This window comes from Silurus meridionalis, chromosome 16 (assembly GCF_014805685.1).
Source record: "Silurus meridionalis isolate SWU-2019-XX chromosome 16, ASM1480568v1, whole genome shotgun sequence".
Classification (NCBI taxonomy): domain Eukaryota; kingdom Metazoa; phylum Chordata; class Actinopteri; order Siluriformes; family Siluridae; genus Silurus; species Silurus meridionalis.
Genome location: NC_060899.1, coordinates 8,003,344 through 8,030,086, shown reverse-complemented (window position 1 = coordinate 8,030,086; position 26,743 = coordinate 8,003,344). Strand labels below are relative to the sequence as shown.

At 36.3% G+C, this 26,743-nt stretch overlaps 2 protein-coding genes across 4 annotated transcripts; both read left to right on the top strand.

The window, feature by feature from the left end:
• Positions 1-439: 439 nt before the first annotated feature.
• Positions 440-10,759, top strand: LOC124399094 (sodium-dependent lysophosphatidylcholine symporter 1). 3 transcript variants are annotated; one of them, XM_046869809.1, is made up of 14 exons: positions 440-788; positions 1,791-1,910; positions 3,040-3,164; positions 3,871-4,003; positions 4,486-4,564; positions 5,272-5,459; positions 6,317-6,407; positions 6,551-6,672; positions 7,226-7,309; positions 8,324-8,407; positions 8,800-8,912; positions 9,204-9,347; positions 9,920-10,096; positions 10,480-10,759. In XM_046869809.1, exons 1-14 carry the CDS (start codon positions 720-722, stop codon positions 10,502-10,504), a joined length of 1,554 nt encoding a protein of 517 aa, XP_046725765.1. In that variant the 5' UTR covers positions 440-719; the 3' UTR covers positions 10,505-10,759. The 3 variants fall into 3 exon arrangements, with proteins under 3 accessions (XP_046725765.1, XP_046725767.1, XP_046725766.1); XM_046869810.1 differs by lacking the exon at positions 440-788 and having other exon boundaries at positions 1,794-2,164; XM_046869811.1 differs by lacking the exons at positions 3,040-3,164; positions 3,871-4,003.
• A 5,161-nt stretch (positions 10,760-15,920) lies between these two features.
• sdcbp2 (syndecan binding protein (syntenin) 2) lies at positions 15,921-26,377 on the top strand. Its single transcript, XM_046869835.1, has 7 exons — positions 15,921-16,057; positions 21,722-21,773; positions 21,958-22,048; positions 23,565-23,665; positions 24,824-24,982; positions 25,311-25,486; positions 26,197-26,377. Exons 2-7 carry the CDS (start codon positions 21,723-21,725, stop codon positions 26,375-26,377), a joined length of 759 nt encoding a protein of 252 aa, XP_046725791.1. The 5' UTR covers positions 15,921-16,057; position 21,722.
• Positions 26,378-26,743: the final 366 nt, after the last annotated feature.

Below are 26,743 nucleotides of genomic sequence, written 5' to 3'. Positions count from 1 at the left end.
TAACATTTATGCTAAAATCACAGAGAAAGCACTTTTTCACCCCCATTTGGATCTTGGATGTAAAAATGTACTGAAGATCTTGACTTGCACCTAAGAAATTTTTATCCTGTACACCTGACACATAATAGGCTGATTAGATTAGCCCTTTTAACCACATGGGCATTGTGAGATTGGACAGTGGGCACTTCTATTGGACAAGAATGCATTATTTGATGCACTTTTCATGTGTAAGTTAGGATCATGATTTACTATGTTGGGTCTAGGTTAATGAACTTTAATTGGAAAATGTGCACCAGTTGAATGGCTTTGTGGATATAAAAACTAGGGATAATCCCGTTATTCTTGTAAATGGGGTAGAATAAGAGGGCGTAGACTAAGTAGGACACAAACAATGACTTCAGGGTGCATTTCCTCACTTCGTGGAGAAACAACCCTTGCTTTGCTTTAGGGTTTCAGTTTGCATACACACCGGTAGTGTGCAAATAAATCAAACCCACTGAGTGTTTATTTTCTCTTTCTCGTTAAAGTATCAAGAAGAACAATCGTCTACCGGCTCCTTCACACCAAATATAACTTTTTTTTTTGGAGCTGGGCGTTTTACCAAAGAAGCCATTATAACGTGATTCAGTGGCGCAGGATTAACCGTCCAAAGGAGCAGCTTCTTTCCCTGCAAATTGCAAAGGGTTTGCAAGGGACATCTGTTCCAAAGGCGCGCAAAGATGCCCATGGACTCTCACACACAGCGCGCGGCAATCGCTTGTGCTGATGAACCAGACTACATCCAAGAGGTAACTTCATTCATCATTCCTAACCTCATACTGATTCAAAAACACTTTGCACAGCTGACATTTGACCAAAACATGGAAAAATTGTGTATGCTTTATTTGGTGTCCTTATTATGGTTTAAGATTTTAGATACTACACAAAAAAAACCTTAAATAACCCATAAACGCAATTTTGTAAAAAAAAATAAAAGAAAAGAAATTCTATGGTTAGAATGACCATATAATCAATAAACACCCACCAATATATTAAAATTCAAAATAAATTTAACATCTGGTAACATCTGGTTGGACCACCTCCATGACTGCAGTCAGAGGCGTATATGTGTAAATCTCTCTTGAGAATTCTTGGCCCATTAAAGCAATTCTTTTGGGTTTGAGTCATGACATTAACTCCTAAACATTTTAGCTTCATCTTGCTTTACACCAGGCATAGGGAGATGTGCACTCATTCACTCTTGAATCATTTGTCAATTAAATATTTCCTGAAAATCGTATGCTTTTTAGAAAATGCGAGATGAGTTTTGCTGTTTTCCCTTCTTTTTTCCCTTCGTTTAGTACTTCTCTCCGATTGTAAGGTGCAGTATACCTGCCATTTATACCACAGGGTTGGTTGAAATCAAGCCTGGCTTTATTCAACCACACAAATCTAATTTACAACTAAAATGGTGTTGATATTTTGCTTTTACAAGAGTAAAGTGATTACCTGGAGCGCATGACAAGAATTTCCTAGAATAAAACAACAAAAAATTTGAATTCCCTAAGAAAAAATCGATAAACAGATAATTGAAAAGTATTTTGAAGTGATTTTTGACATCATTTGAAATGTATCACATGTCATATGCTCCTATTTGGAACCATACTATGCTCTATATAACTTTTTGCCTTTCTGTGTTATGATTGATACTACAGTAAATGTCATTACTACCACTACTACACCATTTATTTGTAAACAGCACTGAAACGAATCCAGATTTGACATGCTGCCCTGATTTTGTTTCTTTGCAGAAAGAGCCAGACATTCCACTTAGTAGGAAACTGTGCTATGCCATTGGAGGCATGCCCTATAAAATGACAATTAATGCCAAAAGTTTTTTCATGCAGATCTTCCTGCTGGATATTGTGCAGGTCAGATCTTTATATGTCACTTTTTTAATACAGACACTGTATCAAAACTCCTGTCTGAATATAACACTTGTCTATGAAATCTGTTGCTTGGTGAATGTGGTGTAAAGACTGCCAAATGTGACTAACAATGCAATGCAATATTTTATCACTTGGCCTGGCATACTTCCTGCTCACTTCTAGCTTTCACACTAACAAAAATTCTCAGACCTCAAATTTCCCAGAAGCTGCTCACGGAAACATTGATCAGCCGAAAGGTAAAACGGTATTACCTCGTATTTTGAATATGGTAAACACTATAACTTGAATGGGCAGCACAAATAATGTATAAAAACGTTTGAGCAAACATTTGAATCCAGTAGGCATTCATTTAATCTGTTATATCAAACACTATAATTATAAGAAAACAGTGTAATTGTTGTTACATTTCTAAGCTGATCACTGATCTAGATATGTCATAGATAGCAATCGCTTCCTGCCACTGTAGATGCTTTAGACTGTCACTTACCAAGAAACCGAGCAAATTTGCAGCATTATTAGTTCTAAACACGTACCATTGTGTTTGCCATTTCAGCTAGGTATTTGGCACTAGATATTTAGCATTTGGCATCCTGTTAAGATCTGTTTTTTTTTCCCTGTGGGAATTAGTAGTCCACAGAGCTCGTTAACACAGGCCAATCCATTTAAAAAGAATCTTTGGTAAACAAAAATAATTACTCAAGATTCAAGCTTTTAACCAAATATTTTCACGTTATTAAAGATTACTGCAACAGTCTGCCAATCTGGGCTTTACGGCAGACTGGCCAGACACATGAATACCCAAGACACATTAAAGGGTGCGTTAAAGTGGGCTAAACTATGGTGACTATCAGGTTTTTGGTTGCCTCACTAATTAATGCCCCTTTTTGCTCACTTTGGCTCTCAGAAATGTTCTTGCTGTTCCAAATTTCTTTATTTAAGAATTACAATATGGGATGACTGTGCTCATGTCTTACTCTGTATTGATTACAGAATATATATTTCCAACAGAAAAAGCTTTAAAACATATAAAATGAAGTTTGCATCATAATATACTATGACTTTATGCTGCCATTCTTCTTAAACTCAGGATAATTTATATTCTATATTTCAGATGACGCCTTTCTATGTGTCTGTAAATCTTTTCCTTTGTCAAGCCTGGGATGCGATTACAGACCCTTTAGTGGGCTACATGGTCAGCAAGAGTGGACAAACTCGCTTAGGAAAGCTTATTCCCTGGTAAGGTATAAGATAGGATGAAGCACATTAGCAAGACTTAACTGACATGTTTATCTCTGTTTCCTCAGATTTACATTACTCTATAGCAGAGGTACCCAAACCTTTGTCTATAAAAAGGCAAAGATTAAAATCGACTGAAGGGCATAGGCTGAAAATAAATGTGGCATTATATCAAACATTATATTAAAATTAATGTTGCCATTTTTTTAATTTAAGATAAGCAAATGTAAAATGTAAAGATCTATGGATGATGTAATTCTTTATTGAGCATACAATTTTTAAGATTTTTTAGATTGAAATAAGTGTTTATTACATAAAATACCACACACCCTGATATTTTATGTAATTAGCACATTATGCATGTACAACCCATTATAGGTTTATGCTTCATTGGGTTTAGTTAACTTCACTCAACATATGTAAAACCATGAGGTTAAATTGAGTACTTTTAGTAATAATAATCACAATACATAACAGGACAATTGTTTTTTATTTCAATAACGCTTGGTTTCAAAATATACAATATGTATTGCTAAAGACTCTGCACAAGGAACTTTGTACTGACTGAGTATTGATGACAAACACTTAATTGTACTCCCAATTTTCCCTCAAGCATTCATTATATTTCTAATCCCAATACTTCAGTGTTGTCCCTTGTAAACCTTCTTGCGTGCATTGTTTTGTTGTACATTTTCCCTTCTACTAGGATTGTGTACTCCATGCCAATGGGAGTGATCTCTTACATCATGCAGTGGTACACCCCCCAAGAAAACATGTCTCCTGCCTTCAGCTTTTGCTGGTATTTAGGCTGGTGCTGTCTCTTTGACACATTAATGAGTGTAAGACCATTAATATAAGCATGCTTGTTATTGATCCTCTTGCTATACTTTCTACAGAGCTTCCACAGAGATTTCTACTTTCTACTGATGCCTATGGCTGTGGATGTATCTATTTTTTGCTCACGTCTTTTAAAAAAATAATTGAACTGACATTACTGGTGAAGCCCCTTGTTGCTTCCACATTGCCACCACTATTAAAAGTAATTGTCTGCTAGAATATAATTTCTGCTAGTAAAAGTGAAATTTAGTTTGTTTCCAAAGACATTTAAAAAAAATTGTTTAATGCACATGGTCTGCGTTTAAATTACTGCATAAGTTACTGCATTTCATTGGCTCTGTACATGTACACTGCACAATGAAAATAAAGTTGAATCTAATCTAATTTAATCTAATCTAATCTAATCTAATCTAAATAACAAGAGCAGCAGGAATACACTGCTTTCATGATTTACGTAAACTGTTTTGATTTTTTTCTCTCTCAGTGTTACCATGTGCCCTACACTTCTCTAAACATGTTTTTGGGTGGTGACCAAAAAGACAGAGACTCTGCAACTGGCTACAGTAAGACGCATCCTCAATCTTTTTTCAAGTGCAATTGCAATTAGACGTATGGCAAAAAAGTGCATTTGATTAATTAACAGAACATGACTTGACATGTGCTTGCCTCAATTTTCCTTGTTGTTGGGTGTCATACAATAAATGAGGGCTTGATGGTGAGGGAGAATTGACAACCAGGTGAACAAATGGGGTTAAATTACACTCAGGATAATGTAGAATCGCATATCCACATACTGCTATGTTAATGGAACCTACAAGGCATTTCCATGGAGTACATGTGAAAATCTACACTGATAGCTACTTTGTGTCTACAACAAGCTACAACTTCAATGTGTCATTCTAAAAATAGGTAAAGCAATATTTCAAATAGAAGTTGGATTCTTCAATGTAAATGACCTAGAGGTAAATAAATGGGCAGGTTTCTATGAAACACCAGTTGATGTGCAAGATATTTCCTGTTTCCTGTGATGAGGAGGAAATGTCCTGCTCAGCTGATTTGCATAGTTCTAGAGATATGCCACTCTGCTCCATCGAAACTATATCTAATAATATTTGTTTATATTTATTTTGGATATATGGTTACTCATGATTGCCAGAAAATTTATATTTGTAAAGATCAAATTAGCTTACGTTAGCAAAAAAATGTTAATCTGTGTTTTTGTTGTCCTACCTTTTTATCTCTTCTTTCCTCCACACTGTTCATCCTGTAGGGATGGGAATGGAAATGTTTGCAACATTGGCAGGAGCCACCATTCAGGGACAGATTGTGGGGGTGTATCATGCTAAAAAAGCACACGCATGCAGTGAGCTGAATGAAAGCAATGCATTTAATGGAAACTACTCATCTGCACTGTACCAGAACTCTACCGCTCCTTTCACGAACACACTGCAGGATACAGTGAGAAATGCACATAGTACATATTTTACATAAGGTACTGTTCCTAAAACAGAAAGAAGAACTTTTCTTCAGGTACAATTGAAGAATTAAGTTTGTATACACTGCCACCAGATTTCAATAGCATCAGCACAAGGTGCTTTTTTATGTTATTTACATATACAACATTTGTTGAGTGAGGTGGGTGCTAATCTTTTATTTAACGAACTCGAAACAAATAATTGCAATATGAACAAAAAACAACATAAACAATACAGAAACACACTGCCACGGGGCAGCACATCTTTTTTTACCCACCAAAATCAATTTAAGAACAGTTTTTTATATTTATCAGCATGTGAAATGTACAGTGTGAACATATATTACCTGTAAAAGAAATTTAAAAAATCTGCAATGCATATTATGAATTATGGTTGTGTTTCATAAATATTCATTCTTTAAATGGACTTAATTGACATTCATAGACATTCATGTATCTATGCAAAATACAAAACACTGTGGAAGTAAGTGGAAATGACAGTTTAAAAAATGATTTATGAATGAAACAAACAGAAATCAATTTTTTTTTATTTAGAAAAAAAAACAGGCTTATGTTTTGTTTTAAACAGAGACAAGCTTTTTTTTAGTGGTTTCAATTTAATTATGATCCTCAAGATCATTTTAATTTAGAAAAAATGATACCATTATTAGGTTAGTTTAAGATGTATGGTTCACACATGTAAGTTAGATTCTATAAATTAGTATTTACTCAGTTTATGTCTTCTTTCAAAAATAATTAAAATTAAAATAAATTTATATTTGGGTCATTTATACAAAAGTCTTAGACTTAAAGAGTGGCGGTGTGTGTTGTAATCCTACAGAAAAGAGCTTATTTGATTGCTGCATTGGTGTTAGGTGCGCTCTACTTCCTGTGCTGCTGTGTGCTGTTCCTGGGAGTGAAGGAGCAATTGGGTAAGTAAAGTTATACATTTTTTTTAATGTATCAATCAGTCAATTCTGTTTGCTGTGCTAAACATCTCTCATAGTTTGTATTTATCTTGACTTATGGGAAATAATATATATATATATATGATGTGCATCTGTTTCTTTATCAGCACCATTGAGTAGGCTGGATCGAATACAAGTGTCATACCTAACCAGTATAAAAATGATTGTGAGACATAATCCATATGTGCGACTTGTGCTTGGATTTCTCTTTTCTTCAGTCGCTTTTCAGGTTAGAAGCTTTTGTAAAACATGTGCAGTAACGTAATGTTATATTATATTGTACATATTATAGCATAATATATTAAACGTTTATTTACTCTTTCAGTTGACACAGGGTGCAACTGAGCTGAAGATCTTGTTTAAATTCTAATAAAGTTTGGTTGATGATTTGAACAGACTACCGCTCTTATTGCTGAATGGAAACCATAAGCACTGAGCCACCACAAGTAGCTTTTGTCGATTCAATGCAGTCTTTGGTGGAATTAATTCAGTGGTAGAAATATTTGCATCAGTGCAAGCTAGTAGTGGTATTGTTGTGGTGATGTAGTAGTTAATCCCAGCACTATCATGTTTAGACAAGATACTTAACCTTCACCTCAGTTATATCCTGCATCAGCCAAATGAGCAGGCATACTGTGTTATGCTCCTTTTAATACAATGCTAAGATATTAAAGTAATTTACTGTAAATATATTTGATGGTTGTTTACTATAAATTGTATGCTAATATAATGATATTCCAAGTTGCTAGCACATAACTTTGATATTTGTTTGTTTGTTTTAGATGGGCCAAGGAAACTACGCTCTCTTCTGTACATATGTAGCTGGAATGGGAGCTTACTTTCAGCACCTTGTACTTATATTACTGGTAAATGCTCTGTCATTGTATGCCTATATAATCATTTTACCAGGCTCACATTTACATTTCTAGAGAGGAAGCATTTGACTCAGAGTTAGCACTGATACAATAAATTATACACAAAATTGAGTGAGAGAATTATCACACATGATAATGCAAATCTAAATCCAAACGCAATATGAATTACACACCAAATCGAGTGAAAGAAATTAAAATTATCTTTATTTCACCTTTTAAACTCAAAGCTAGATGTTCCACATGTGTTAATAAATGTTAAGCCTTTGGTTTTAACCCTTAATGTAAAGTGTCCTATAGCCTAGACATATTTATTCTGGTGTGTGTGTGTGTGTGTGTGTGTGTGTGTGTGTGTGTGAATTTGACAGGTTTAGTATGTTTTGAAAGGCAGAAATAATGTGATATTTATAGAGGGACTAGTATGCAGTTCCTTTGCTTTGAGTTTGATATGGTTTTACCCAATGTCACGTGTTCTAGACGTAATAGCAGGCCTGCATGTTCACCCTTCTCTGTTTTTGTCTACACATTCAGGACTTGGGCCTGAGCATTTTGCATTGCTTGTGTTATGGTTTAGGTCTGTGGTGTTGAGGTATTGTAGGGCCAAGCCTATATAAAATAATCATAAGCCAAAAATAGAAGGTGGTAATATTAGGTTAGTTGTTACTTATTGCACAGAGAGAACTTACATTATTTACCCTTGGAATATTTTATTATTTTATCCATCCTATAGTCAAGCATGGAGGTAGTGCTTTTGCTAAATATATATATATATATATATATATTTAGCAAAAGCACTACCTCCATGCTTGACTATAGGATGGATAAAATAATAAAATATTCCAAGGGTAAATAATGTAAGTTCTCTCTTTATATATATATATATAAATTTTCTAAGTGATTATGTGTGCAGCTTATCAGACTAAAATACTACATAAATATCCAGTGTGTTGTTCTTAATCAATAATTCCACATTATTAATAAAAACTAAATCTATTATGTTGTGAATAGGCAGCAGCCACTTTGTCCATTCCATTATGGCAGATACTGTTGGTCCGGCTGGGCAAGAAGACCACCATCTTCATTGGACTAACAGTGAGATTGTCTTCTAATCTATGCCCAAGTGTACATAACAATGTCGATATTACACAGTACCTTAATTTAAAAATATTTAAAAAATAAGGTTAATCGTAAAAGGGTTCATAAGGGCCAAACACTTAAACCTACCAAAAACACAAAAGAAATATAACTGTGAATTTAGAGACACAACTACTATTGTGTTTGTTGTTTGTTGTTCTTAAAATTGCGACTGTACTTTTGGATATGCTATTGTGCTTATGATTTGTTTGATTTTAATATTTGCATTTTCTACTTTTCTGTGTTAGTTTTTTAAATGTTTTGTACATATGGGTAAGCGTACATCACATTTTAACACATTTTAAAATCAAGAAACTAAATCACCTTTTTGTTTTCTTATTTCTGTTTAGATTTATATTCCTGTTCTCATCATAATATCTATCATAAAGACAAATTTTCTCATCTTTGTCATCTTGTCCATTTTGGCTGGTGCCAGTCTCGGATCCCTTTATTTACTGCCCTGGTGAGTTCACTCTGGGATTTATATACTGTAAACTTTCAAATTCTAACAGGAAACCCAATAATCAAAAAACAAAATGAAAAGAAAACATATTGGTAAAATAATAGTGTTACATTTTGTAGTTCTTTGCTAAAATAAATGACATTATAGTAAATACCTTATCATTATTGTGTGTTTTCATGCCTGCTATTTGCCATCTGTGAAGATTACTTGATATAATATCTGATAATGGTAAAGAAAAATCGCAGTACTGGTTCTTTTATTATTTTATAGTATTATCTTGTTTATTTGCAGGTCAATGCTACCAGATGTGGTGGATGACTTTAAGGTGAAGAACCCATCATACACTGATCTGGAGCCCATGTTTTACGCTTGCTATGTATTTTTTAACAAGCTTGGTGGAGGTGTGTCACACGGTGTTTCTACACTTGCACTTCAGTAAGGATTCATTTTATTCATTACAAGGCTTCAATTACTATTTCATGGTGGCTCACACGGAAGCTTGTATATATACACAGACCAGTGCGGTCAAGGCTCAGTGATGCATGTGGGGAGTGAAGGCTGGCTTGTGTGGTCCTGTAGCTCAATAATAACGGCATAAAGTTATCCCTGGTCGGTGTGTGTATATATAGTACTTAGTTGAAATACCTTTGGCAGGAATTGACAGCCTCAAGTCTTTTTTGGTATGATGCAACAAGCTTTAGCAAACATAGGCTTATGTATATTTTGCTATAGCACTTAACTATCCAGCAACTTCACCAAAGCCTGCCAATTAGATGTTTTTTTAGCCTTTTTATTTAAATTATTAGCTACTCGGGTAGAAATTCTGTGTTTAATAATTGTTTAACTACTGTAGATCTGCCATAAATGCTATAAAGCTAACCAGTGAGGTCATTGTTATACTTAATTAATCATTATAGAATTTAGACAACAGCTGGAAGATAGTAAGGAAGGAGAAAATCACTGTTTGAAAGCACATGAAATACATAACCTACACATCACCTTCTCAGCTTTGCAGGGTACCAGCCAGGTGCTTGTAGGCATGACTCAAGAGTGATCACTACATTGCACATGCTGTTTGCCCCGGTGCCCATCTGTCTGCTACTAGTTGGAATGGCGTTCTTCTACTTTTACCCCATAAATGAACAGCGACGCTGGCAGATCCAGGCTACGCTTCAACAAGCAGCGTAAGTTAATTATATATAAGCGCAAATTATATTCTGTTCTGACAGCTTTATCTCATTGTTTTCTAACTCTAGAGTTTGGAATGAACATTATTTAAAGTCTAATTTAATCAAATGCAACTCTTCTGATCTATTTTACTTGAAGAGATATTGAAGAAAGCATCAACTGCTGCTTATCACATTGACCAATTATATTGTTAAGAATGCTGGGGTAAAGAAATTAAGTTTGGCAAAGCACTTTTCCAAAATCAAATTAAATACCAATCCAGAGACTTAGGCCAGCATCAGTCCCAATATGGATACTATGTACCAATCAATACATACGTAGTTTAATTAAAAATGGCTGACACTACAAATGGCTCTTATCTATTCTTCTGTGTATACAGTGCAGAAAACAGGGAAGAGACATGAGAGGTGATGCTTCTTAAAAGAATTCATCAGCTGGATCTCGTCACTTTGTTAATTTCGAATGATTTTTCTTTTTTCATGTAGCTCTTGCAATAGTAATGGATGTACTGTTTGACTGTATAGGATATGTGCAGCTTTTCTAAAGTTTTAAAGAGAAATATATGTGAAACTGTTTTGGTAAAGATAAATGACCTTTGTTAAGCAATACAATCTGTGCAGTTTTGTAAACATTTGCTTGTGTGACTGTAAGTGTGTGTAAGAGAGACAAAAATAAAGATGTTTGTAATAAATGATTGCATATGTTTAATGTATGATTTGTTATCAATAATGTTATATTTTGTAATAGAATATTCAGAGTGCTAATGTTGTGTCTAGCTCAGATTGTCACCTATCTGCAGAAATTGCAAAATTTGACAATAAATACACCTTTTTATTGCAGAGGTGCATTGGTAATTTTTCTAAAAAAATAAATTAACAATTTAGAATTGGCAATTAATTTAATTAGAATCAATGAAATTATAAAAAAGACTTACATATCAAGGGCTTTCAGTAAATGCTGGTACATATTCTTACTGTGTATGTAATATTATGCAATTATAACAGAATACATTTTAAGAAATTTTATTGTTAGTGTGTTTTCAGAATATGTGTTTATTATTTAGAATGAATATGTTTATAAATAAATGTTTTCCTAAAGGTTTAAGAAAGGTTTATGAATTCTGGTCCAGATTTTAGTTAATTTATAAGTAATAATAGTGTAAATAGTGTAAATAATAGTGTAAAAAAGTTGAATAGTGTAAAAAAAACATTTCTCTTCGACAACACATTCTAAATGCAGATACAACACTTGAAATCAAATCTAGATCTTTTATCTCATTAGTGTAATAATAAGGGAATAATACAGCTAATAATACCAGCTGAGCAGGATACTGCTGGCTTCCTGTGAGTAGAGTATCATGATTGTGTTTACTGGTGGTCAGGTTAATAGGAATATAGAGAGAAGCGTGAAAAATCACATTTAAACAGTAAACTATGTTTAATATACATCTTTTTCTTTTTCTTCTTCTTTTGGCTGCTCCCATTAGGGGTCGCCACAGCGGATCATCTGTCTCCATACCCCCTTGCATGTTTTCTCTCATCCATAAACCTCCTCCTTGGACTTCCTCTTTTCCTCCTTCCTGGTGTCTCCATCCTCAGCATTCTCTTACCGATATACCCCATGTCCCTCCTCTGTACATGTCCAAACCATCTCAATCTCGCCTCCCTCACCTTGTCTCCAAAACGTCCTACATGCCCTGTCCCTCTAATAAACTCATTTCTGAACCTGTCCATCCTCGTCACGCCCAACGAAAAATTCAACATCTTCAGTTCTGCTACCTCCAGCTCCACTTCCTTTCTTTTAGTCAGTGCCACTGTCTCTAAACCATACAACATCGCAGGTCTCACCACAGTCCTATAAACTTTCCCTTTCACCCATCTATCACAAATCACTCCTGCTATCACTCTTCTTCACCAGCTCCATCCTCCAGCTCTCCAGGCACTTTTCCACCTGCTCACTACTTTCAGCACAAATAACAATATCATCCGCAAACATCATAGTCCACAGAGACTCTTGTCTGACCCCGTCCGTCAACCTGTCCATAACCACTGCAAACAGGAAAGGGCTCAAAGCCGACTATGTTTATTATACAAACAAAAGGCCAATGTGTCACCTGCATATGAAGTGTCATATAACAAATAAATTGGTAAAAAGATTTAAGCAGTCTGCTAAGTGAGTCCTTGGTTTGATGATTAACCTTTGTAATGGTTTTTCATTACTCATTTTCACTCAACCATACATACACTCACTGGGTACTAATAGTTTCTCAGATAGGCTATAATTGATAAATGTTACCTATTTTATACTAAACATCCTATTTTATACTATACTTTCTGACATTCACTAGGTCAAAGTTTAATTGTGAAATAGGGTTACTGTTTAGCTTGTCACCTTCGTGTCGGCCTCCAAAAAATATGAGCCATTTAATGTATAATTTCCCGCTAGTATATAATAGGTTAGATTCATCAATTCCAACATATCCGAGAAACTAGCAGTACCCCCTGAGAATTCTAGTAAAATGTATACCGTATTTTCCGGACTATAAGCCACTACTTTTTTCCCACGCTGTTAACCCCGTGGCTTAAACAATGAAGTGGCTAATTTATGGATTTTTCCTGGGTTTTTCCGGTTTCACAAGCTTCAAACCAAAAAACTGAGCCCCATAACATTAGACCAAGGTGAACCAATGAAACTTTTAATATTAAATGATGCGCTCCCACTGAATTCGGGCCGCACTACATCATAAATATGGATAAGGTTTGACCTGCCTCTCACTCGGACTGTCAACAGGAAATGCAAATCATTCTTCACGCTGAAAAAACCCGAGCATGAAAAAACTTCACCTGTGTTCTGAGCTGCACGGCATCGGGAGAAAAGCTTCACCGATGGTGATTTTTAAACGCACAACGATGCAAAAAGAAAAACTGAAATTGTTGTAAAAGGAAGGGGGAAGACAGTGAACAATGACTTTCTTGGTAGGCTACTGTTTAGATAGTCAAGTCAAGTCAAGTTTATTTCTATAGCGCTTTTCACAACAGACATTGGCTCAAAGCAGCTTTACAGAAATCAACAGTCAAGGTGAATGGTGTGCATTTATACCTGATGAGCAGCCGTGGCAACTGTGGCAAGGAAAAACTCCCTTAGATGAAATTAGGAAGAAACCTTGAGAGGAACCAGACTCCAAAGGGGAACCCATCCTCATTTGGGTGACATCAAGAGTTTGATCATAAATCTTTCAACAATACAGAACACTGGAGAGTGAGAACTAACATGAGTACTTGAGTAAAAGATTATAAGTAATGTTCTTTCTACAGTCTTATAGAGTCTTTATGGTTATAAAACTAGGAGCTACTGAGCTCAACATTTGTGATCATCACAGATCCAGCATCAGCTTCTCCATGCCAGAGCCTTTAAACACTCCAGGAGGTCCAATGTAAAAACTCCACACATGAAGTGGGATCCAATTGGCACTGGTACGTCTCTAGGTGGTTTGGGATGTTTGCGAGTTCGGCATCTACTTCTTCAAAGGTCCATAATCTTCATGAGGTGGGACGTGACTGGAGCTGGCCAACCTCAGGATGCCTCGAGATGGGGAGAGAAAAAGAAGCAGTGGAGAGAAATGAGCAAAGCTGCTGTTTATGATATTAACAGCACAAGTTGATAATGTGCATGTGATCAGATGTTCTGGAGCACAAGGTTATGATGTGAGGTGTGTTATGTGTAGGCTTTGCTAAAAAGATATGTTTTTAATCTGCACTTAAACGGGGAGAGTGTGTCTGAGCCCCAAACACTGTCAGAAAGACTATTCCAGAGTTTAGGAGCTAAATGTAAGAATGATCTACCGCCTTTAGTGGACTTTGCTATTCTAGGAACTACTAGAAGTACAGAGTTTTGAGATCGCAGGGAGCGTGACGGATTGTAGCGTGTTAAAAGACTGGAGAGATACATGTGTGCCAAACCATTTAGTGCTTTATAAGTAAGAAGCAGAAGTTTGAAGTCTATTTGAAACTTAACAGGAAGCCAGTGCAGGAATGATAAGATTGGGGTTATATGGTCATATTTTTTTGACCTTGTAAGAACTCTTGCTGCCGCATTCTGAACTAACTGAAGCTTGTTTATTAATGATGCAGGACATCCGCCTAGTAATGCATTAGTCAATAGTCAATTAGATAATTAGACAATAATTAGACAATAGTCTATTCTGGAGGTCATGAACGCATGGACAAGCTTCTCTGCATCAGATATAGATAACATGTTTCTAAACTTAGAAATATTTTTAAGGTGAAAGAAGGCTGCTTTTGTAACTTGGTTGATATGATTATTAAAAGACAAGTTGCTGTCTAAAATAACTCCCAGGTCGTTTACTGTTGAACTAGTGGTTACAGAACATCCGTCTAAATGCAGGTTGAGATGCTGGAGCTTCTGTATACTGGTTTTTGGGCCAATGAGCAAAATCTCCGTCTTATCAGAATTTAATAGTAGAAAGTTATGGGTCATCCAATTTCTCATTTCTTTAATACACTCAGTTATGCAAGCTAATTGAGCTGTATCTGGTTTTGTTGAGATATAGAGCTGGGTATCATCAGCATAACAATGGAAGCTAATTCCATGCCTTCTAATAATATTTCTTAAGGGAAGATGTATATTGTGAAAAGCAGGGGTCCTAGAACTGAACCTTGTGGCATGCCATAATTTACTAGCATTAGCCTGGATAACTCTCCATTTAAGTCTACGAAATAGTAACGATTGGACAGGTAGGATTTAAACCAGCTTAATGCCTGTCCCTGAATGCCGATGTAATTCTGTAAGCGATCTAGGAGGAGATCATGGTCTATAGTGTCGAATGCAGCACTAAGATCTAGTAAAACCAACAGCGAGATGAAGCCTTGGTCTGAACCAAGGCTGATACAAGTCGTGTAACAGACACTGTCTTTGTTAAAGCCTGTGTAAAGTTCATTAGTTTTAGTGTAGACACTGCGGCTTATAGACAGGTGCGGCGTATTTATGTTCAAAATAAACATCTTTGTAAAATTCTGTGGGTGCGGCTTATATTTGCGTGCGCTTAATAGTCTGGAAATTACGGTACTTGAGTGAAAATAAATGATGATATACCATTCTCACACAGGGACAACAAGCTCCTTGTCCAAACTCTTCACACGAACCCCACTCCAGGATCATTGACATCGTTGCATTTGGCAGACACTCTTATCCAGAGCGAGTCACCAGTTGAGGGAAAATGGCCATGCTCAAGGGCCCAGCAGTTGCAGCATGGTAGTGCTGGAATTTGAACTCACAACATTTTGATTGTTCAAAATCGAAAGCAGTGAGCTAGAACTTCCCCAAAACTGGAGAGCTATTCAATGTTTTAAAATTCCTTTTCTTTGCAACTTAACAAAAGTTTGAAAATATATATTTGTATATGTTTGTTGACTTTCTTTGCTTTTCACAAACAAACAAATCAATACCACCTGCAATATCCTTGTTTGTATCTTTGCCAGTATGACTGCCATTACGAGTGAATCGGATCTATGAGTAAACTCTTGAACACTTTGCTATGTTGCAATGACAATGAAAGTAAGCAGTGTGTGTGTAACCACTCAAAAGGAACGACTGCATGACGCACCTACCGTTCTGTATTTAACGCCTAAAACCTTATTTGCCCCTGTTACTATTTATGTCACACAAAAAAATTCCGTATATGCCGAATCATTCTGATCCATAATAAAGTTAGAACTGTATGATTCTAAGTGCAGCTGTGACTAATGCACTTTCAGGCGCTATAGCGGCACCAGGCGGCAGACACGTCACACAGGCGAGCAGGAAGTTAACGGTGGAGTTTCCATTCCTCCTCCAAACGCAGATAGCGAGCACTGAACACGGCTTTGTCTGCGTTTATCTCTTCTCCTACCCGAACCTTTCGCTGTTTCATCCGGAATCGACAAATCAGGACCTTAAATGTAAGATATTCACATTTATTCACTCTCTCGTTTAGATCTTTGACTTAACGACGTAACGTTAATATGCTAACCTAGTGACCTGGTGTTAACTAAGCAGCTAGTTAGCTAGTAAACACAGCTAGCGGAGCAGCAACTCGAAACCGAGCTTTATTTAGCAAGTAAACCAACTAGGAAGAACAAACAGGTTAATATATATAAACATATAATAAAATATATTATATAATATATATTCCTGGATTTTTAGTATAGCCAGCTAACCAGAATTAAGAAATGATCGGTGCTTTAGTGGGTAACTGGTTAATTTACATAACCGTAAAGTATAACTGTTTTGACGACACCCAGGAATAAACAATATAAAAAAAGTAAATGAAGGGATGAAATTAGGTGCTTTGTACAACAGTTCACTAAGTAACTAAGCTCTTCAGCTAATATTCAAAACAAGCTGCATCAGTAATACGTACTCTCTGTGTGTGTGTGTGTGTGTGTGTGTGTGTGGGTGGGAAGGTATGAAGAAAAAAAAAAAGTTTCCTGTACTTGCCATGTTTGTCAGGTGGAAATCGGGAAAGGGTTGTGGCCCAGACTGAAACAGAAATGTATGCGGAATGATTGCAGTCAGGTGTTTGGTTTGAAGGAGTCTGCTGTAGATTTTGCTTCCAGGGTTGAGATGATTTTGGACATACAGGACATTTTGGAAGGGACTTTTCCCTCTGGTGACATCATAAAATCCGGTCATGCTGAGACTCTTGATTACTCCATAATAAGTTTAGAAAAAGACACGAAACCAGTTCTGGCCTTTGCTTAATCTTGGTCCTGTGCCATGGGAAAACCATTTGTCATGAAAGACTCTCATTCAGCCTTCTTGAAATAGGCATTCGGGTGCGTTGTTGTTTTTTATTATTATTTTTTAACTATATACTAATACTGCAGAAGATTAGTAGTTACATATAAATCTTTTGAAATGTTTTATTGCTTTGCTGTGACTTTCCTGGAATACATAATCCTCCATGACGTAGTACCAGTTGATTAATTGTTTGTGTATGCTCTGTGATGGAAACTGGTTAAAATAAACCCCCAAAATGTTTTACTGCCTAGGATTCAGACTTGATTAAGCAAGTCAGGAAGCTACTTTTACACGATTTCTAAAGCTTGCTTACTAGCTTTAGCCAAATGAGAAATTTGTCGCTTGCTAGCATGTGTCATGTGTCATGTGATTTCAATAATTGCAAAATAATCTATTTCAAACACTGGCTGCCATTGCTTATATTTATCTCCGACTGAGGATTCCTTCCATATGTGCATTACAGTTAAGCAAACCTAATCTTAGCTGTATTGATGGCATTGCAGACATGAGTCAGGCTTAAGTCCACAGTATATGCCAACAAGAAATTTCTTTATTATATATTTGAAAATGGTTAAGAGCTTCATAGGGACTCTGTATCCCAAACCAAAAATACATCTCTATCACTGAACCTTGTCATCTGTTGGTGATGGTGGCAGGCAGTGGTCTTAGATGATGGTCATTAACTATGACTTTCTTGATGAGTTTCCTGTTTTTCCTCCCAAGCACTTCCTGAATCAGTTTCTAGGCGAAATAGGCACACTGTTAACTCAGGTTTTGCTGATAATGCACTTCTTGAGCAGCATACCAATGAGTCTATAAAATGGCAGCATACATCTCAGGCAGCATTGTGCTGAATCATTGCAGTGCTAAGAGACTTGAGGATAATGCACTTAGGACAACCAGTACAAAAGGTTTCTTGTTGTAAAGAGTTGATAGGTCTTATTTTATATGGATTGTTCAAATTGTGATGAGGTGGAGTCACCCACTCTTTGGCTCATATTTCTGATACCCGCAAGTGCGTTGAATCTGAGTGGGGATGAAATTGAAAATGGAAATATCAAAGCGGTTTTTGGCTGCTGATCCGTCACATCTAACTTCGCTTAAGCCTCACACTTTTGAAAAGATTATATTAGACAAATATTTAGTCTTATATTTAGCCTGTTTCAATAAAGTAATCAAAAGTCGTGGAATGTAATTGTTTATGTAAATAAAAAAGCTTTGTGCAAAACCGGTATGGTTTTAGATTAAGACTGTTTTTCCACATCTAACGCTATTCTTCTCAGTTACACAAAGGAGGAAAGAGATGATAAAGTGTGTGATTACATTTCCAAATCCCTGGTATATACCTATACTTTGTCAGGAAAAAAAATAAAACTCAGAAATTCTCAAGAATGCAATAAGCCAGTAAGCTTTTTCACATGCATAACCTCAGTGCACGTTGCATAGGGATTGAAACTAATAAGTAGGCACCTGTAAAGCTTTTATCGTACACAGGAAGCAGTAAAGCTATACTGTGTATGATTTGTCTGTTTATTCCTGGTCTAGGCTTTGGATCTGAAGCCTATTTAAGGATCAAACCATAAATATATGAACATTTTATATATATATATATATACACTACTGATGAACACACAAGTTGTTTGTTTGTTGGAAAGTGAGCAAATAATTCAGCTAGTTCATACCTTGACCCAGTTGTGATGTTGTTTAGCTGTAGGTCTTATGACAGCCAGTGTGAGTCATCAGCTGACATGGGTGTGGATATTTATTGCTCTTTAAGTTAGCTAGCATGCTAAACTGTTGGTGTAATGTTTAACAGGCTGAAGAACAAAATATACAGATTAGGTTATAGTTTATAGCTATTAGATTACCTAATACAAATATTCCCATGAGACTGTTTTTGTTCTTTCTGGATTAGTGCTACCGAAAATGGAAATATTCAGATTTTCTTTCAGCCAGCTGCTTGCTCATTTTAATGTCTGTTTTTCTTTACTTGAAATGAGATAAATATTTGGTCTAGAGCATGAGCTCATTGCTGGTTTAGTTTAATTTTCATTTCCTCAGTGTTCTTATTTATCTTGATACTGTACTTGTCAGTTTTGGCATGGGTTAAGTGTAATGTAATGCTGTCATGTAACATTTACATTTGCAGCATTTAGCAGACGCCCTTATACAGAGCGACGCACAAAAGTGCTTTGAGTCTCTAGCAATGAATAAATCTACACTGGTACGCAAGATTACAAACTTAATATACCTATATATGTAACCTTTTGGAGTTTCACTATAGGTCACTTTTAATGCTGATCCTAAAATGTTTGCTATTGCTCCAAATAATGTGATATCTTGACGACCCATATGAACTTTCATGTCTTTGTTTATGGTGCTTTGTCTTTTCCTCCCTGACGGATGATGCTGTTTATGATTCACTATTTTCTGCCGAGAAGTTTTCATTCACTATACCACAGATTAGATAAAAATCGTCAACTGTATAGAAGACATTCAACAATAAAGAAGTTATTTCCCTTCACACGAACGATTTAATCATTAAGTATTTTGTACAAAAAACAAATACAGAGTATCATGTATTTCCTCTATTTTAGATTGAAGAAAAGTACACTAGGGTGTAATGTTTTTAGCTGTGCAGCAAGGAACTGTGGCAATTGTAAAAAGTCAGCAATGTGGTGTTCAGTTTGACATGTAGGCTCATTATTAATATATCATTAGATTTTTTTCTCTCTCTCTCAAAGATTTGTAGAGACTAGGGCTGCGGCTATCACTTATGAGTCTATCGATTAATCGGATAATAACTAAGAGAAAATAAGACGGTCTCTCAAAAGGAACAAGTAATTTGTTTCCTTTTTTACATTTTTACTGCTGAAATTGCAATCTGTGAAAACTAAACCAATTTAGTGCATTTAATTGCCATATTACATCAAAATACAAATACAATCAACCCCCGATAATTCGCAGTTCGGCACTCACGGCTCTGAAAATTTGCAGGTTCTTATCTGAAACCTAACTAACAGCAGGTTGTAGATTATCTTAAAATTCGTGGGAATCCACAGCGAGACCAAATGTTCAGGAACGTTAGGAATAACGATGTAAACTGTTTTTGATAAAAATGTCATAATGTCTAGATGAATTCACTAAGGTACCATAGGGACTGAGGGTGTGCGTCCAAAATTTGCAGATTTTCGGAACCCCTAACCCCCGCGAGTTCCAGGGAGACCACTGTATATAAATAAAAAATCAATTTCAAACTTACTTCTGAACTTTTGAAATTTTTGTGTGCACGCCATGTTTTCAAATTAGATCCCAGAGCAGTCCAGGCTTTAGCAGGTGGTGCGTTAGTATTAAAGTATTAGTCCGTGGGGAAACACAGTGCTCTGCGTGTAGTTAAATGGACGCAAATTGGGAAAAATCTCATGTTGCGATTATTGTGGTCAATATTGCGATATGCGATATAATAAATGGTATCATGAGTCCACTCGATTGATTGTCTAGAAAATTGCACACAGATTAGTGATAGTGCTGAAATACTGTTTATATGTTAATATAATATTGTGTATTCATTTTCAAAATGAGAAAAGTTTACAAAATGAAATAAGATTTGCGTTAATGTAAAAACAAATTCTCCAAAGTACAGCTGAATTTAATTAATAAAATAATAAATAAAATCCATTTCAATAAAATATTTCTGCTGAAGTTTAAGATACACTATATGTTTACATACTTGAATTCAGACAATGTTGCAATCATTATTATTAAATGTGTTTAACCTTTTTTATGGAAGATTGCTAATGACTTGTATGGTGTAGGAGTATCTTGCCCAGGGTACCAATAAGACTAGAAACAGCCCTGTTTACACAGGGTGTGAGAGTGTGAGAGCTGATGGCGTGTATGGAAAAGCGGAGGATGGCAGGTAAAGGTGCGTGAATCTGCGAGTCTGTGCGTTACTGAAAGGTGTGTGTCCCGGCGTGACTACAAGGAAAGCGACATTGCAAAATTAAATAAAAAAATAAAAGAAAGCTCCGTCTGCTGAACCGTCACCTGTTGACTTCTTCTTCCAACCCGGAACTAATGAGATCTTTAACAGATTTGTCATATTGCCATGTAATGTAGCAATAAATCGTGTACAGTTCCTCTCTCTGCTCAGTGTTGGTAAAGCTAATTGTTAGTGTTGTGGAATATCAGCAAATTGTTCTCTGAAAATGTTTCCTCACATGCACTTATTTATTTCATTAAATCTAGTAGAGATCTAGTATCCCTAGTAGAGACCAAAATAATAATAAAAAAATTATTTACTGTGTATGTGCAGAAGAGGTCAGTGGAATCTCATCGGTTAGAGAAGTGAGAACCACAATACTATGTAACTGGTGGTAAATAAATGTGGTAGTTTACTGATAGCAGGTTGCGTATATTACATTTACAAATAATTACTTACATTAAATAGTTATTTGGAGGTAAAGGCTGCATTTTTATATTGAACATCTTGAATGTTGCATTAGACCTAAAATGTTGTTTGTGTGTGGAGCTGCATGAAGAAGGAGGAAACAGGAAGTGTGTGGCTTATCATTTTGTAAGTGTAGTGGGTCGTTTGTGCTGTGATCTGTGTCAGGGGCTGTATAACATGTGGACAATATTTTGGTGAAGCATTGAGCCAAACTAAAAAAATGTCCCCTGCATTGGATTATTTTAGTTTTCCCCCATATGGAATTATACCTGCATCCAGATTTCATGTCAAGTGCATTTAAAAACCACTATGTCTGACTATTACATCCCATCAATAACTATCTCTCTTTTTTTTTTTTTTTGTCTTTTTGCAGCATGTCACTCTATCCATCTCTTGAGGACCTGAAGGTGGACAAGGTCATGAGGGTAATAAAAATACTAGACCTGACCTCTCAAGCGTTGTAATGCTGGCTTACTGTGGAATCATCTAGCATTGTGGTGTTACTTCAGAATGACAAATGTTTTATTAAGAAGAAAAGGATTGAAGACCAGGCTTTCTCTGTGCTGTGTTTCAATTATTCTATATGTAAATGTATATTTTCTCTGACAGGCACAGGCCCAGTTTGCCCAGTCCACTTCCTCTGCTCCAGCTGTCACTGAGGGTGCCTACCAGCCTGCTATACAAGGCATGCCAAGCTCAAGTAAGTCAGTAGCTTCCTCCTTTTTTTTATTTATTTATTTTTCTTCTTTCTTTCTTTTTTTTTTTCTCTCAGATGAATGCATGCAAACCAATTTTTTTTTTGTTTGTTTTTTTTGTCCTGCCTCCTCCTCCTTTTTTTCTTTTGCCCAAAATCATGTCATGGACTAAATTAGGGACTAAAATGAAAGTCATTATGGAATAATGGACTAAAAATCCCCCAGAGACAATAATAGCATGACACATTCTAAGGTTTCTTTGTAGTTATTTTTTTTTATTTTTATTTTTTTTTTTAATGAGGTTCTTGTTTTTCCACTTCCTCTCTCTTCTAGTGCCAAGTGTGCCACTAGAGTCTATTTACATCCAGGTGCAAGAAACTCTTAGAGAGTGAAAACTGGGGAATGTGTGAATATGAGGGGGGAGTTTTTTATTTCTTTTTATTTATCTCTCTCTCACTCACTCTCTCACACACACACACACACACACACACACACACACACACACACACACACACACACACACACACACACACACACTATGGGGCCTTTGTTTACTCTAAGCTGAACTAACTTTATGTAGTCATGGAGACTTCATTGGAAGCTCTGTGTATGGTGTTTTTCATTGGCAGCTTTGTATATGAAGGGGAAAGTTTTTATTTTATTTGAAAGATTAGTGTTGGTGCTGTTGGACTAGGAAGAAGGGGGATGCTTAGAAGTCATTTTCTTTATTTCACTTATTCCCTTTATTTTATTGAGCCGTGTCTCACTTAGTTTCAGCACCCATAATAACACTGTGTACTTCCCTCATCAGTTCCTCTCACATGACCCAACATGTTAATTATTCATTCACCGCTAATAACGTTTTAGTCTGATTCTTTTATATAAATCCAACAAAAGTTCGCCACGTAATGTCAGTCTGCTACACTGTTAGAATTGGAATGGGATCATGTGGGAATGCTGGACAAGAGGAAGAATGTATACACTGTAGAAACCCAGGATTACTTTAGAGAAAAAAAGGAACAAGGCTGGTTTTATTTTCCGTTCCTGAGCTGGGTTGAAGGATTTAGCTAAGAAATGTAGACAATACTCTTACTCGTAGATAAAAAAATAAATAAATAAAATTATGTAGCTTGTTGTATGTTTTTTTTTTTTTTTTTTTTTTTTTTGTTTTTTTTTAAGCACAGCTAAATGCACATAGCTGTTATGTGTGGTAGACTCAATAAGGTTGTAAAACATCAGTAATGACATATATATGTCATTTTAGGTAACAGAACAAGGAAGGAAAAGACATCATCCTAAAGCAATGTTGCCATAATTAGCGCTGTGTAAATTAGATATTGCAGTTTGAGAAACAATTTATACGAATGATTTATGAACCGTAATTCATTATTGTTACTTGTGTATGAGAGTGGGTGTTTTTTGAGTGCTATTTTTTTAAATAAAAACATTTTTTCATATTTCTTTGCCTAAAATACTGGGAACTTGTGCTCTACTTTGTCTTTACTTCTCTGATTCTTTAAGGTCTTTACCCAAGCCTGGAGGAGCTAGGAGAGTACATGGGACTCAAACTCACTAGTGATGAGGTGCAGAAGAACTTGGCTCTTATCCCAGCTGCCGATAATGTGAGTGTCTGCATGAGTGAGTGCCTTTGTATGAGTGTGAGTGAGTGTCTGTGTGAGTGAGTGTCTGTGTGAGTGAGTGTCTGTGTGAGTGAGTGTCTGTGTGAGTGAGTGTCTGTGAGTGAGTGTCTGTGTGAGTGAGTGTCTGTGTGAGTGAGTGTCTGTGTGAGTGAGTGTCTGTGTGAGTGAGTGTCTGTGTGAGTGAGTGTCTGTGTGAGTGAGTGTCTGTGTGAGTGAGTGTCTGTGTGAGTGCCTCTGTATGAGTGTGTAAGTAAGTGTCTGTGCGAGTGTGTGCCTCTGTGCGAGTGTTTGTCTCTGTATGTTTGTCTGGGTGTGTGCGTGTGTGGCATCTGTGTGTGTGTCTTTGTATCAGTGTCTGTGCGTGTTTGCAGTGACTCAGTACTGTATTATACACCATGTGGACATCCTTAGCATTTAAAGGAAGTAGATGTGTAAAGTGTGACTCTACCAGGCCAGCTCCTTATCCCATGTTTTGCAATACTGTGTTTTTGTAAATGGAGAACTAAACTTAGTGCTAAGACCCTTTATCAAAAGTACTGTTATGGAAAAGTACACAAGCAACGCAAAGTAGGTCAATGTTATTAAAAGGAGAAACACATCCAATCTTTCGGTGAGGGCATATCATGAAAAGCCAAACTTCAAAAGCCACAGAAAATTCCCTGGCAAAGTTTTGTTTTCTCATGTAAATTGCTTTTGAAAATATTTAGTGATAGATAGAATTGTGTGAAATGTTTAGTGAGCTGATATATCACCCAATCTTAGATTGACTCATAAACCTAAAAGCATGTGAGATCAGCGAAGATGGGTGTTTATGCCCATATGAACACACTCAGTTTATGTTTATTTCCACTTTGTACATCTCCACTGATGGACCAGCTGCATTGCAGCTTATATCTGTATACATGCACCAAATATCTGCTTACTTTAATTTGCTCTTGCTAGTATCATCATCTCTTCCCTGATCTTGGTGTTGTATTTTGTTTCTCGTGTTTACTTTCATCAGCTTAGATCTTCTCCAGATCTAAGCTATGTTTAGAGATGTTATCACCAAGAAAGAGACATACAAACAAAAGTATTAGGACACAAACTTTTCCACTTGTTTGTGGTTCCTCCTTAAACTCTTTCATTTTCTCTCTGCAGCAAGTTGCAGTGCCATCAGAAATCGGGGGCATGGTACGCCCAGTGACGGGCAATGATGTGGGCATCAGGAGAGCTGAAATTCGCCCAGGCCTGAGGGAGGTCATCCTCTGCAAAGACCAGGATAGAAAGGTTGGCCTGCGGCTGAAAGAAATTGACAATGTGAGTAAATCTTATTAGCATGCAGTGACACGGTGGTTTGTGGGCTGCACATCAATTGAGATTCTAATGTAAACCATGGTGCTGTGGGAAGATAAGATTCTTCACTAACGACTCAGAGGTTGTGGCTTCAAATCCAGACCTGACAGACTGTGAGCATTGGGCACTTGGGCAAATGTTACTTACTCCAGGCATAAAGTCATGCGTGCATTCAGATTATTTTGTAGTAAAAATTTCAAATTTTCCCTGTGTGACAGGGCTTTGGCTATACAAATCTAAATAAAACCCAGCAAAATTCTAGTTCTGTAACTACCCATCTTTTTCCTTCTAGGGTGTGTTCATTCAATTAGTGCAGGCGAATTCACCTGCATCTCTGGCTGGACTGCGTTTTGGAGACCAGGTGCTGCAGATCAACGGCCAGAACTGTGCTGGCTGGAGCACAGACAAAGCGCACAAGGCGCTGAAGGCAGCAGCCGAACAGCGCATTGAGCTCGTGGTCCGTGATAGGTCAGTCCAGTCACTACACTTTACACTCTGTAAATGTTAGTCAGATAAGCTGTTTTTTTTTAGTAATAAACCTATATATTTTGTCCATATATAATACTTTTTAATTAACAAAATTAAATCTAGATCTGTCTTGAGTGAGTGTTGTTGATGCCATAGATTTGTACACTTACCATTCATCTAAATAACCTCTTAAAGGTTAACCATGCTCCTCTAGTACTCCGTGTCCTGTACTATGTTAGTGTTTTCCTTTGCTTTAACACAACATACAAAGGTCTGTCAGGTGACCAGCTTATAGGGTAATAATGCCAGCACCTTTTATGGGTAAGTAAATATTTGTGGAGTGCAAACAATGAGATCTTGCTGGTATTAATCCATTCAGTTACACACACAATGGGCTATTGAGAGTCAGTGGTGTCTACATGGTCTCCAGGAAAATTAATTTAAACATATCTCACAAAACAAGGATTATTATGTACTTTGCCTTATAACTTCCTGCATGAATGGGTCTGGCTCCACCCTATGGACACTAAACATGCCTGGTAATGTAATAATCATAATGATGTTTCTGAATTCTAACTCTGTTTTGTTTAAAAGGGAAGGTACTTTAATGCAATTGTAGTACAATATCATTCTTATCGTTGACACATGCATCTACCACTTCTTACAGTATTAAGTTCTTGGCTGACACTTTTCTTTGTTGTTGACCACAGGCCCTTCCAGCGCACAATCACCATGCATAAGGACAGCACTGGCCATGTTGGTTTTATATTTAAGTCTGGCCGTATCAATTCTCTGGTGAAGGATGGTTCTGCTGCCCGCAATGGACTTCTCACTGATCATTACATTTGTGAGATCAATGGCCAGAATGTCATTGGACTCAAGGTAACATAATAAAGGCCATCAGAATTGAAATAAACTTAAATATTAATATAGTTCATATTATAAAATAAATAAATAAATAAAATTATGTAGCTTGTTGTATGTTTTTTTTTTTTTGTTTTTTAAGCACAGCTAAATGCACATAGCTGTTATGTGTGGTAGACTCAATAAGGTTGTAAAACATCAGTAATGACATATATATGTCATTTTAGGTAACAGAACAAGGAAGGAAAAGACATCATCCTAAAGCAATGTTGCCATAATTAGCGCTGTGTAAATTAGATATTGCAGTTTGAGAAACAATTTATACGAATGATTTATGAACCGTAATTCATTATTGTTACTTGTGTATGAGAGTGGGTGTTTTTTGAGTGCTAT